The 13,653-nt window shown below is 54.0% G+C and overlaps 1 protein-coding gene across 1 annotated transcript in view; it reads left to right on the top strand.

Annotated features, from left to right (window-relative positions):
* SRRM3 (serine/arginine repetitive matrix 3) overlaps nucleotides 1–13,653 on the top strand; it is a 51,088-nt gene that overhangs the window by 24,882 nt on the left and 12,553 nt on the right. Inside the window, exons 5-10 of the mRNA XM_026456663.1 lie at nucleotides 382–411; nucleotides 853–915; nucleotides 1,046–1,081; nucleotides 4,285–4,335; nucleotides 4,890–4,994; nucleotides 5,939–6,116. Of these exons, the coding sequence (XP_026312448.1) occupies nucleotides 382–411; nucleotides 853–915; nucleotides 1,046–1,081; nucleotides 4,285–4,335; nucleotides 4,890–4,994; nucleotides 5,939–6,116 (463 nt within the window). The remainder of the gene's footprint in view (nucleotides 1–381; nucleotides 412–852; nucleotides 916–1,045; nucleotides 1,082–4,284; nucleotides 4,336–4,889; nucleotides 4,995–5,938; nucleotides 6,117–13,653) is intronic.

Raw genomic sequence — 13,653 nt, 5'->3', positions numbered from 1 at the left:
CCCCCTCCCTAGGTCCCGCCCCTCAAGGAGCCCCTCCCCCTCCCTAGCCCCCCCCCTCATCGAGCCCCTCCCCTTATCTGGGATCCGCCCCTCACTGAGCCGTTCTCTAGCACCTGCCTCTCACTGAATCCCCCAGAGCCAGACTCACTGACCTGGCCCATGTGTTACCAGCACCTGCTCCCATTCCCCCTCTGCCCTCCCCCAGGAGTCCCGTGCCCACCAACACCAGTGCGAGTGGTCCTGGGGAGGAGGGGCCTCATCTGCCATCCCCGAATCTCTCTGTCCACCCTCCCCTGTCCTGTGTGAGACCATGGCAAGTGTCTGGGACCCCAACTAACCCCATCCATCCGTCTGTCCTTTCTTCCTGACATCTGCCCTCAGCAAAAAGAGGAGACTGGAGTCCGAGTGCAGGTCAGTGGGGACGGAGCTGGCTGGGCCCAGGGCAGGGGATGTCTGTGGGTGGGAGAGATTCCAAGGCCATTCCCCAGATGCCGGAGGCCTGGACCCTCAGGGCCTGCATGGACACCGCCAGGGTGCAAGCTTTGCCCCTACAGAGGCCATGAGTCCCACCACTGGAGCCTCTGACCTCTGGGTTTGAAACTATCTTTGCCTACAATGCCGGGGTTGGGCTGGAAGGGTGACTTGGGGACAACATAGGCAGTGCCATCAACTACCCTGAGGGACCTTGGCAACGCTTGGGGCCTCAGGTCACTCTGTACAAGGGACCTTGCGCTTCATGGCCTGGAATTCCCTTTCCAGCTTCAATGTCCCAAGCACCCAGGCCTCTCCAGCCATTTCCAACCCCCCACCCCCCACCCCAGCTCACTAGAGCCCACCTCCCTGTGTTCACAGCTGTGGGAGCTCCTCACCCCTCCGAAAGAAGAAGAAGAGTGTGAAGAAGCATCGCCGAGACAGGTACCCTTGCTGCCCCCACCCTGGGGCCTTCTCTTCCTCCCGTGGGGCCCAGGGCCAGGGCTGTGGTCCTTCATAGGTCTCCCTGGGCCACCCCAGGCAGGCTCAAGAGAACTTCTTTATTGCCCTACAGGTCTGATTCTGGGTCCCGGAGGAAGAGACGGCACAGGTGAGCGGTGCTTTGCAGAGGACATGGTCAGTGGTACCTTAAGGGACCAAAGCCCAAATGACGCAATGATGGGAGGCGGTTTTGAGGGTCCCACCAGGCTCCATCCTTCAGCTTCAGGATTCCTTCCCAGAGCCAGGCTGGGAGGACTGGGCAGTGGAGCAGGACCATGAAAACCAACTGTTTGCAACCCTCACCTGCCCCATGCATCAGCCATGACATGGGGACCCCAAGAATTTCTAGACAACATGGCAAGTCCAATGCCCAAGGGGTATGTCTGTCTGTGGAGGTGTCGGTTAGACAAGCAGAAACACCAAGACCCCGAATTTGCGGGGAAAGAGCTCACCAGGCAGGAAGACCTCCATCGTGAGCTGGGAAGGCTCCATGGATAGGAGGCCGGGTCGGGGAGCTGTGGCTAGAGGTAGAGTTTCTCGGGGACAGATGCTAGCCTCCCAACAGGTTTGACTGCCGGGTTATGGAGCCATCCTCCACCAGAAGGGCTGGGGGCTAGCGTGGGGGTGCTCTGAGCAGGGCAGTGGCTTGTTCAGGGTGGACTGAGGGAGGGGAGAGGAAGTCACAGACAGGATTCCAGGCAGAGGCAGAGTGATGCAGGAGAAGAGGGTTGCTTAGAAAGCAGAAAACAGCCTGAGCCAGGCACGGTGGCTCACGCCTGTAATCCCAGCACTTTGGGAGGCTGAGGCGGGCGGATAGCTTGAGGCCAGGAGTTTGAGACCAGCCTGGTCAACATGGTTAAATCCTGTCTCTACTAAAAACACAAAAATTAGCTGAGCGTGGTGGTGAGCGCCTGTAATCCCAACTACTCGGGAAGCTGAGGCATGACAATCGCTTGAACCGGGGTGGCGGAGGTTGCAGTGAGCCAAGAGGTTGCAGTGGAGTGCATGGCACTCCAGCCTGGGTGACAGAGCGACACTGTGTCTCAGAAAAAAAAAAAAAAAAAAAGGCTGGGCGCAGTGGCTCATGCCTGTAATCCCGGCACTTTGGGAGGCCAAGGTGGGTAGATCATTTGAGGTCAGGACTTTGAGACCAGCGTGGCCAACATAGTCTGTCTCTACTGAAAATACAAAATTATCCAGGCATGGTGATGGGCACCTGTAATCCCAGCTACTTGGGAGGCTGAGGTAGGAGAATCGCTTGAACCCGGGAGGAGGAAATTACAGGGAGCTGAGATCGCACCACTGCACTCCAGTCTGGGCGACAGAGCAAGACTCTGTCTCAAAAAAAAAAAAAAAGAAAAAGAAAAGGAAGGGAAGGGAAGGGAAAAGGGAGAGGAGAGGAGAGGAGAAGAGAGGAAAGGAGAGGAGAGGTCAGGTTGGAAGGAAGAAAGTCACATTCCAGGGGTGGCATCAGAGCCAGACTCCCTCCCAGCAGCCCAGAGGAAGGGCAGAGTCCGGAGTTCCTTCCTTGCAGTGGGAATTTGCCAAGTAGGGAGAAGCCTACATAAACACCTAATCCTGCCCCTCCAATGTCCCCAATTTTTCATTTTCCCCTGGCCTCCCAGCATCTATGGATCAGTGTGAGTCCCTACTGCCCCCCAGTGGCCACCATTAGCTTACACACACCCTGTGGCCAGCTCCATCCTTCCTGGACAGCTCCTAAAAGTGAACTAGGAATAGACCAGCTTCCAATGGGGAGACTGAAGCCCAAAGCAGCCTCCAGCACCCAAATCCTCAGCCTCCGGGCCTGCCCTGCACTCACTCTGCTCCTGCGGGAAGCACATTTCTGTGGTTCTTAGCATGGCTTTGTTCTGGGGTCAGAAGGACTGAAGGGATCTGGTGGCACCAGGAAGGATGGGGCTGAGGACTGGGGCTGGGCGAGACCTTTGAGGGCTAACCAGAAGCTTCTCAGGCTTTTCATCAAAGGTAGAGGTTTCTGGGTTGGGGAACTTGCCCCAGAGGGCTGGATGGGATGTGACGGAAAGCTGTGGGAGTTGGGAGGGGGCAGCCCTGGAGATGGATCCAGAGCTGTCATTCAAAAACAGGGAGATTGGCCAGGCACGGTGGCTCCCACCTGTAATCCCAGCACTTTGGAGGGCTGAGGCAGGTGGATCACTTGAGGCCAGGAGTTTGAGAACAGCCTGGCCAACATGGTGAAATCCTGTTTCTACTAAAACAAACAAACACAAACTAGTCAGATATGGTGGCAGTCAACTGTAATCCCAGCTACTTGGGAGGCTGAGGCATGAGAATTGCTTGAAACTGTGAGGTGAAGGTTGCGGTGAGCTGAAATTGTGCCACTGCACACCAGCCTGAGCAACAGAGTGGGACTCCATCTCAAGACCAAAAAAAAAAAAAAAAAAAAGCAGGGACATCATGCCCTTGGGAAAGCATTTCTTTCCTAAACCCCTGGTGAGCTGGCCTAGGGCTGGGCCAGTACAGGAGCAGACGGAGGAAGGGGGCTTAGGAGGCATGACTATCAGGCCATACCCCAATACTCAAGGGAAGGAGTACTGGGCATGTCCCAAGTCCAATACCAAAAGACAAGAGCAAATCACCATCTCTACCTGGCCCAGACCTGAGGCTTGAGGCTGCTACACCTGCAAACAGCAAACCCCGCCTTTTTTTGTTTGTTTGTTTGTTTTTTTCCAAGACGGAGTTTTGCTCTTGTTGCCCAGGCTGCAGTGCAAAGGTGCGATCTTGGCTCTCCACGACCTCTGAAGGGAGCTGGTGGCTCCGTCTCCCAGGTTCAAGTGATTCTCCTGTCTCAGCCTCCCGGGTAGCTGGGATTACAGGCACGCACCACCACGCCTGGCTAATTTTGTATTTTTAGTAGAGACAGGGTTTCTCCATGTTGGTCAGGCTGGTCTTGAACTCCTGACCTCAAGTGATCCACCGGCCTCAGCCTCCCAAAGTGCTGAGATTACAGGCATGAGCCACCATGCCCAGCTACAGCACCCCCCTTTATCTGGGGCCAGCCACATTTCTGTGGCCCTGCCAGACTGGGCAGCAGTTGTGGCCCAGGGAGGAGGTGTTCACGGGCCAGGACTTCCAGGAGGAGGAAGGACCGAGCCTTGGCCGGTGAAAGGGACAAAGCAGGGGAGTAGTATGGAAAAGTCTCCGCCAGCCAGGGGGCTCAGGCCCTAGAGTGGAACAAATCTCAGATCTACAACTGTGCATACCCAGGCTCTAGGGCATGAAGGCCACACCCTCCCTGGGTCACACCATCACTGTGATCTCTGCTCTCTGCAGATCTCGAAGCTCCAAGAGCAAAAGAAAAGAGAAGAACAAAGAGAGGAAGAGGTAAACGCCCTCCCTACTCTCCAGAGCCCCCCCATTCGTTCTCCCTCCCGCCCTAGCAAACTAGGCCTTTTAGAATCACAGAATCAGGCCATTTAAAGGTAGCTCATTTTGCCCAGATGGAAAAATTACGATCTAGAGAGAAAGCCAAGGGCTCTCACTCAGTCAGAGCTGGAATCGAAACCCAGGCTTCTTGCCTTCCAATCCAGGGTCCTTCCAAGCCCAGTCCTCGTGACTCCCCCACCCTCCCTCCTCCTACCCCGCAAGTCGCAGGATCACCTGATGAGGGCGGAGGGGGGTCTTGGGAGGCTGGGGTTGTCTAGAGAAAAGGGGGCCTTTTCCTAATTCTCACAGATGACCCATATGGACCAAATAGGTTCTGCGGCCAGCAGGAACACTGCTGATGTACCTTTTATAGGACACTTTAGGGGACTGATGGACACTGGCTTTCAGTAGCGTTCCACTGGGATCCTAGTGGGAGGTTGGGCAACTTGGGGACTGTGGGGGGGAATGGGGGCAGAAGTGAGGTACAGGCTGATTTCCCTTATCCATGCCAGGCCTCACACAGAGTCCCCAGGCCGGAGGTCTCATCGCCATAGCAGTGGCAGCTCCCACAGCCCCTCCCTCTCCTCCCACTACAGTGATTCCAGATCTCCCAGCAGGTAGGCCTGGGCCTTGGGGAGGCTTTCTTCTGATAGGGTTTAAGGGTTGCAGATTAAACACCCTCCAAGGGCTGGGGAGCAGGGCTGGTGGACAGAATGTCAATTCATCAGTGGGTAGAAGTTTATCAGGGGTGGCCAGGTGTGGTGGCTCACAGCTGTAATGTCAGCACTTTGGGAGGTCAAGGCAGAAGGATTGCCTGAGGCCAGGAGTTCGAGACCAGCCTGGGCAACATATTGAATTAAATTAAAAGTAATAATAATAATTGTATATATTATATATTTTATATATATATATATTTTTAATACAAGTATTGCTCTGTTGCCCAGGCTGGAGAGCAGTAGTGCAATCTTGGCTCACTGCAACCTCCGCCTCCTGGATTCAAGCAATTCTCCAGCCTCAGCCACCTGAGTAGCTGGGATTACAGGCGTGCACCACCATGCCTGACTAATTTTTGTATTTTTAGTGGAGATGGGGTTTTGCCATTTCGGCCAGCCTGGTCTCGAATTCCTGACCTCAAGCGATCTGCCTGCCTCCACCTCCCAAAGTGCTGGGATTACAGGCGTGAGCCACCAAGCCCAGCCTAATAATAATTTTAAAAAAGAGAAATATACCAGGGGAGTGATAACTTGAGGAAGAGCTGCCCTAAGGCCCCTAAGCCTCCGCCTGAATTGGAAATCGAGGCACAGCCTGGCTGGCTCACCCTGATCAAGTCCTCTCTAAGTGGAAAGGTTCCCAGCATGGTGAAAAGGCAGGTGGGGAGCTGCCCTCTTCCCTCCCGCCCTAGCAAACTAGGCCTTTTAGAATCACAGAATCAGGCCATTAAAGGTAGCTCATTTTGCCCAGATGGAAAAAATGCGGGGGAGGGGGGAAAGAGGAGGTCCAACTGCTTGCAAAGCGAGTGTCCCACGCCGGCTCCCCCGTTCTCCCTGGCGCCCAACCCCAGGCTGAGCCCCAAGCACCGAGACGAAGGGCGAAAGACGGGCAGCCAGCGGTCCAGCGGAAGCCGGTCGCCTTCCCCGTCGGGCGGCAGCGGATGGGGGTCGCCCCAGCGGAACGGCGGCAGCGGGCAGCGGAGCGGAGCGCACGGGGGCCGCCCCGGCTCGGCGCACAGCCCGCCCGATGTACGTACACTTCGCTTTGCGGAGGGTTCCCGCGCCGCGGGCTGCGCCGTGCGGGGTCGGGCGGGTCTCCAGAGGGGCAGGGGGCGATAAGTGTGGCATGGGGGCGGGGGCGGCAGCTTCCTCCCTCCTCGGCTCCCCGCTAGGGGCGTCCTGGCTCGGGAGCCGCCAGGAGTGCTAGGCCGTTGCGCCCACCTGGCCCTAGTGTCAGAGTGAGGGGCGCCTGCGGTCTTGGGCCACCCTTTGCGCTTGGCAAACTGAAGGCCAGAGGGGGGTTGACCAAAGGGCACTGAGTTGGGTACAGGGCTGGGGAGGAATCAGGGTCTCGTGCCCTCCCCAGGCATATTAGGGTGGGAGGGGCATGGACATTGATAGGAGTCCCAGGCAGGAGCAGGATTCGAGAGACAGGACCCCCCCCCGCTGGGCACCACCTGGGCCCTGAGTCTCCCCCTTCCCACCAAGCCCTGGCCCCACCTCTGAGCACCCACCTACCCCTCCTTTAACCTTCTTCCCAGCCCCTCCCTCCCTTAGCCCCCTCCCCCATCTCAGTCCCTCTGCCCTCTAAAGTCCCTGCTCCGAGGAGACTCCCCTTTTCCAGGCACCGCCCACACTTGGACAGGTGTCTCAAACCTGCCGGCTCCTCTTCCCACGGCCACCCTCCTGAGGCACCTGCCAGGGTGCCTCAGAGACCCCACATCAACACCACCCCCCCAAAACTGTCCCCACCCTTCCTCCAAGAGGGGCACAGATGTCCGAAGACCTACAGGCAGGTGCACTGGGGGAGCTGGCAGAGGAGAGAGACGTCTCAGTCTGTCCCCAGGTGGATGAACTGGGCCTGAGTGGGGGCTTCTCCCAGACCCCAGGGAAGGTCCACATCCCTTTCTGGTCTGTTGATTATAGAGTACACCATTGAGACCCCTCAGAGAGAGGGGGCTGCAGTGCTGGCAGGGGCACTAGGGTGGGGGGGGGTGTGGCTTGGGGTGGGGAGGCCTGCAGGTTCCTTCCCAGACCTGCAGACTGCCCCCCACCCAACCCAAAAGCCTCAGCTGGGAGTGGGAGAGCTGCCCCTCCCCAGACCTCAGGTCTCCGCAGCAAACATGTACGTGTTGGTCAGTTTCATTTTGATTTTTGGCTGTTTCCTTTCACTCCCTTTCTTTTCTCAAACACCCTTTACTCCCACGGCCTCAGAGAGGAAAGTCAAGGGCAGCTGACTGAAGGCTCTTGGTCTCAAGGTTAAGTTTTATTGAAGGACATTTACCTGTCTCTAGACTGTCCCACCTTGACCAGGCGCCAGGCTCCTGGGCTCCGGGGGATTTTGGTTGGGCCACCCAGGGAGGATGACATTGATGTCTCCGGATCTGTCTTGGGACGGGGTTGAGGGCAGGCAGAGGTAGCTGAGGGTAGCATGGCAGAGGCTGGAGAGGATTAACAAACCCACAAGAGAGGCACCCACCATCCCCCACCCCTGTGGGCATGGAGTCCCAAGAGCACAGGACCCCAAACGCCTTCTTGCTAGCTTCTCATCCCCCCTCCTGCGGCCTCCCGAGAGACACAGAGAGGCAGGTTCTCTCAAGTCAGGGCTGAAAGTGGGTTCCTTGGTACTTCTGGTCCTCTCTCCAGCCCTAGAGTCCTGAGCAATGATCGCACCTCCACCCCCTACCCAATGCAGACAAAATAGCCACAGCAACTAGGCAGACTCCCCGGGATAGGGCAGTTGGGGAAGGGGACCCAGCCACCAGCCTCGGGGCGGGAGCTTCTGAAGCACCCGCATCTTGTCTCCCTCCCAGCATCTGACTCTAGTTCGGCACAGCCCTGGGAGTTTTCTTGGAGACGGCATTTTGTGACTCCTTTCACCAAACATGGTCCCCAAATCCTATCCCTCACCCTTGGGGTCCTGGGAGATCTGGGACTTCAGAGCATCCTGGGTCTCAAACGTGCATTCAGATCCCTGCCTCTTTGTCTAAAAAAGACCTCTGAGGAGTCAAATGAGGCTAGTTCTCGCTCATATGCAGAAAAGTGAGATGGGGGATGGGAAAGGGGGTCCCAGACTTTACCATGAACGAAACTGTCTTTGGGAAAAATGACTGGGGGTGGTATTCTTGGACGATACCTTAAAAAAAAAAAAAAGAAAAAAGAAAAAACCAGAAAAGAAAAGAAAAAAAAAAAAAAGAGAGAGAGAAACAAACGGAAAAAAAGGAAAGCTCAACATTTTTTAACCCCGTCTATGTTTTTGTTTGTTTTTTAGCCTCCCATTTGAAACGTGGTAATACTGTGATTCCATTTCTTGTTTAGCTGGTGAGGGAAGAGGGTGGGCAAGGTTATGTAACTTTTTTGTTGCTTTGTTTTTGTTTGTATTCCCTTTTCCTTTTTTTTTTTTTTTTTTTTTCTATTTTAATGTACAGAAATGCAAACTATCTCTCTGGGTTTTTTGTTTTTTGTTTTTTTCCTATCTTCTATGTTCTAGAATTTTCTTTTTGTGTGTGTTACTGTGGGAACCTTTCCTCTTAATGCAGAGATGGCTTTTGAATTTTAAGTGAACATTAATCATATACACATCTCTATATACTTTTTTTTTCTTTGTAATCTGAATTTAAAAGGGAAGATAACTTTAAAAAAAAAATCACGCCCACACCAACAGCTCCTGCCAAGTCAGCAGTGGCAGCAAATCCTCCTTTCGACTCCAGGGACAGGCTGGAGCTGCCGCAGATTTTAAATTAACCACAGTGGTGCAGCCTGTGCTGCTGCATTCCCCAGGAAGCTGGAGAGAAGCTGGGAGACCCAGGGAGGGGAAGAGACTTGTCCTGGGTTGCCCAGGGAGCTTCTTGGAGCTTGCTGCTACTCCTCGATTCAGTTTAGTGTAATTGGCTGGACAGGGGGGACAGGGAGCGAGGCAGGTTGTTCAGGACCATCAGTGTCAGACCTCAGACTCAGATCCTTAGGTAACTGTGGACGAGGGAGAGGTCTGAAGGCACCAGGCAGAGTTTAGCTGAGACACTCCAGGCAAGAGAAAAATTCCATCTTGGGCTGGGCATGGTGGCTCACACCTGTAATCTCAGCACTTTGGGAGGCCGAGGGGAGGCGGATCACCTGGGGTCAGGAGCTCAAGACCAGCCTCACCAACATGGTGAAAACCCAGCTCTACTAAAAATACAAAAATTCGGCCTGCCATGGTGGCTCACACCTGTAATCCCAGAACTTTGGGAGGCTGAGGCGGGCGGATCACCTGAGGTCAGGAGTTCAAGACCAGCCTGGCCAACATGGCAAAACCCCGTCTCTACTAAAAATACAAAAAATCAGCCAGGCATGGTGGTGTGTGCTTGTGATCTCAACTACTTGGGAGGCTGAGGCAGGAGAATCACTTGAACCTGGGAGGCAGAGGTTGCAGTGAGCGGAGATCAAGCCACTGCACTCCAGCCTAGGTGACAGAGTGAGACTCCATCTCAGAAAAAAAAAAAATCCATCTTGGTCTTGAGACTGAGGCCAGTGATGTGGTCACTCCCAGGTGATGGTTGAACCCCACAGGAATTTCTGGGTTCTGATGCTTACAGGAGAAACTGCAGCTCTGAGAGGTCAAGTGACTGGTTCAAGGTCACACAGCTATTTAGAGGTAGATCCAAAAGTAGACCCCAGGCAGGGTGCGGTGGTTTACACCTGTAATCCCAGCACTTTGGGATGCTGAGGCAGAAGGATCACTTGAGGCCTGGAGTTCCAGACTAGCCTGGTCAGCAGAACAAGACTCTATCTCTACCAAAAAAAAAAAAATTTGTTTTGTTTTAATGAGCCAGGCATGGTGGCATGTGCCTGTAGTCTCAGCTACTGAGGGAGATGAGGTAGGAGAATCACTTGAGCTCAGGAGTCCGAGGCTTCAGTAAACCATGATAGCACCGCTGCACTCCAGCCTGGGCAACATTGCAAGACCCTGTCGCTACAAAAATTAAAAAAACAAACAAAAAAAAAAGAGCTGGGAATGGTGGAACACACCTGTAATCCCAGCTACTCAGGAGGCTGAGACAAGAGGATTGCCTGAGCCCAGGAGTTTGAGGCTGCAGTGAGCCATGATTGTGCCACTGCACTCCAGCTTGGGCAACAGAGCAAGACCCTGTCTCAAAACAAAAAACAACAAAAAAATAGACTCCAGCCCTCTGACCTCTAGACTCCAGTCAAGCTGTGGAGAGGGTGGAAAATGGGAAACACAGTCCAGGAACCCTGAGCAGTAGGATTTGGGAGGTGGATGCTGGTTGTCTCAGCTCCTGTTTTCCCCCATCAGACCCCTCGAGAAATCAGCTTCCTACTCTCTTATGTCCCTAGACTGAGGTCTGCCCACACTAAGGGACCCGGGTGCAGGTGGCCCCCACATTACAGAAACTCACTCTATATGATTGTTGCTTCAGTGACTCAGGGAACCCTAAACCCTCACAGTTCATACATGTGGGGAAATAAATATCAAGGCACAGAGAGGGAAGAGAGTCACTCAAGGTCACACAGTGTAGGATGGAAGAGGAAGAAACGGATCAGGAGACCTCCTGGGACAAGGCCTTCTGTCCAGTCTTACCTGGTACCTTCACTGGCCTCCCTCCAGCCCCCACCAGCACAGCCTGGTGCTAAGCTCACCCTCCCAAGGCCCAGAAAGAGTAGACAGACTTTGCCATCTTTTCTTTTTATTATTGCATTCCTGTCCCAGGGACTACTTGCTCACCTTAGAAGTCTCTAGCATTAGAAGTTTCAGGGGATGGGGCAGGCACAGCGACTCATGCCGGTAATCCCAGTACTTTGGAAGGGCGAGGCAGGAAGATCGCTTGAGACCAGGAGTTTGAGATCAGCCTGGGGAACATAGCAAAACCCCCATCTCAACAAAAAAAAATTTTTTTTTTTTAATTAGCCAGGTGTGATGGTGCATGCCTATAATCCCAGCTACTTGGAAGGCTGAGGTGGGAGGATCACTTCAGCCCAGCAGTTAGAGGCTACAGTGAGCTATCATCCTGCCTGTAGTCCCAGCTACTCAGGAAGCTGAGGCAGGAGAATCACATGAACCCAGGAGGTGGAGGTTGCAGTGAGCTGAGATCACACTACTGCACTCCAGCCTGGGTGACAGAGCAAGACTCCATCTCAAAAAAAAAACCAAAAACCAAAAAAAATCACAGTGTCAAGGGCTGCCTGGAAGGTGACACCCTTAGCTGAGGGTGGCAGAGAAGGCTCAGGATCACGGCCTCCAGGCTCTCTCTGGCTTCTCCCTCTGGTCCAAATTTTATCAAGTAATGGCCAGCCTCGGGTGACCCCCCAAGAAGAGGTACCAAGGCACCCACTGACCTGCCTTATCCAGGAACAGAAAAAGGCAAAAGGGATGAATTTTGCTAAAATGGTGCCGAAGCCAGAGGGAAAGGAGTGGGATTGACCTGAGGCAGGATCACTCCTCCAGATCGGCTCTGCGGTTGCCTTCCCTTTTAAATGCACATTTTCCCTTCACCCATCTGTCCACTCCAATTGGCCTTGTTTAAACAGCGCTTGTCTCCTCCTTCTGTCTGGGGGCACTTTTCTCTCTTCCTGCCTCTCTGTTTGCTTCTGTCATTGTTTCTGTCTTTCTGTTTCTCTTTCTCCCTCTCTTCCCATTTCTATCTCTGTCTGATTTTGTCTGTTCATCTGTCTGTCTCTCTGTCTGTCTGCCTCCTGTCCCTTTCTCTCTTCTTCTCCATCTCTCTCCCCCGGCATGGGCCCCTCCCATGCTGCCAGACCCTCTGTAGCCCACCCTGTGGTTCTCTTCCATCAGCTGCTTCCTGCATGCTCTGTGGAGGTTTTCTGTTGTTTGAACAGTAGAGAAAGCTTGGCTAGTGGAACTCATTGTTTAAAACAGAGAAAAAAAAAGAGCAAACAGAAATGGCTAGGCAAAAGCCCTCTCCCATCCCTGGGATGAGCCGAAAGCCACATCAGCCACCCATCTACTGGCTCAGAGGGGGAGCACAGTTTAGGGTCACTGTCTTTCCCCAATTCTGCATTCCCAATGCGGAGACCTTCTTTTCTTTTTTATTATTGCATTCCTGTCCCTGACCACTGAGAAGGTAGGTATCCCAGCTCCGCTGTGCGCTCTCGCTCCCATCTCCAGATAAGCCCCGCCACTTTGCTTGGTTTGAATGTGGTTTTCTTTCTCTCTCTTTCTCTCGATCTTGCCCTGGTTGGTTTCATCTTCCTCCCTTTTCTTTCTTTATTTTAGTGACTACTCATTTGTAACTTGCACTTTCTTCAAATGAGCTACAAAGCTATGTTTCCTGGTTTGTCGTTTGGTTTTCTTGACTTTCCCCGACCAACTTTTCTAGCCCATCTCCCCTCCTTCTCCAGCTTCCCTGTTCCCTCCTTCTTCCTCTCCATCCCTGACTTCCATCCCTAAATCCTCCTTCACGCCTTCTTTCTCATTCTGTTGTCCGAATGCATTTCTGTGTGGTTTAGCATTCCAAGTTTGTGTTTCTTTCCTGAACTGTATGCTGCAGTGAAGCCAATTTGATTTCTGTTGTCTGGAGTAGCTGCGAAGCCCCTCCTCACCCTTCATCCCTGCCAGCCCCTGGGGCTTCGGTCACCCCGCTGGGCTTCAGGGCCCTTTCGGGCAATAGGCAGTGGCAGAGGAGCCATTGCGGGGCCTCTTGGCCTCCAGATCCTGGAGGAAGTTCTGGCCAAGGTCAGGCACAAGGGAAAAGCCCCATCCCATCCTCGGGGGCCTACTGAGCCAAATGGAACTCTGGGCTTCCTCGAATCCTTCCCTGGCTGCAGGTCGGAGCTTTGGGGTGGGAGCTGCAGGGCTCTGGAGGAGAAACGGGCATCAGGACTGAGCCTCCAGCTTCCATCCATTGGGTGCGATAGTAGATTCATTTGGGGTGGCAGTGGGTAGGACAGTGAGCTGGCCAGGAGCAGGTTTGAAGCCTAGAGGGCCTACTTAGCAAAGTCTCTGTGAGGTAATTTACAGGTAATTTACCTGCCCGCTGCCTGGTCCATGATCCAACCCAGACAGGGGCTCCTTCCACCCTCAGCATCCTTCCATCTTCTGAATTTGAACAGCTTAATGTGGACCCTCAGAGCAGAAGGATCCCAAAAGAACAACCAGCAGGGGCTAGGGGCCCACAGGATGCTGCAGCAGAACCAGGACTAGGTCCTGGGACTTGTGACTCTCAGCCCAGGGCTCATCCAGCCACACTGAGGGTACTAGAGTTGGAGGTGGACCCTAGGGGACCCCACCTCCACACCCCTGCCTATTAAACTGCTTCCTTGCTGGGCGCAGTGGCTCACACCTATAATCCCAGCACTTTGGGAGGCCGAGGCGGGTGGATCACCTGAGGTCGGGAGTTCGAGACCAGCCTGACCAACATGGAGAAACCCCGTCTCTACTAAAAATACAAAATTAGCTGGGCCTGATGGCACATGCCTGTAATCCCAGCTACTAGGGAGGCTGAGGCAGGAGAATTGCTTGAACCTGGGAGGCGGAGGTTGCGGTGAGCCGAGATCGTGCCATTGCACTCCAGCCTGGGCAACAAGAGTGAAACTCCGCCTCAAAAAAAAA

This window comes from Piliocolobus tephrosceles, chromosome 8, assembly GCF_002776525.5.
Source record: "Piliocolobus tephrosceles isolate RC106 chromosome 8, ASM277652v3, whole genome shotgun sequence".
Classification (NCBI taxonomy): domain Eukaryota; kingdom Metazoa; phylum Chordata; class Mammalia; order Primates; family Cercopithecidae; genus Piliocolobus; species Piliocolobus tephrosceles.
This window is presented reverse-complemented; position numbering and strand designations above follow the sequence as displayed.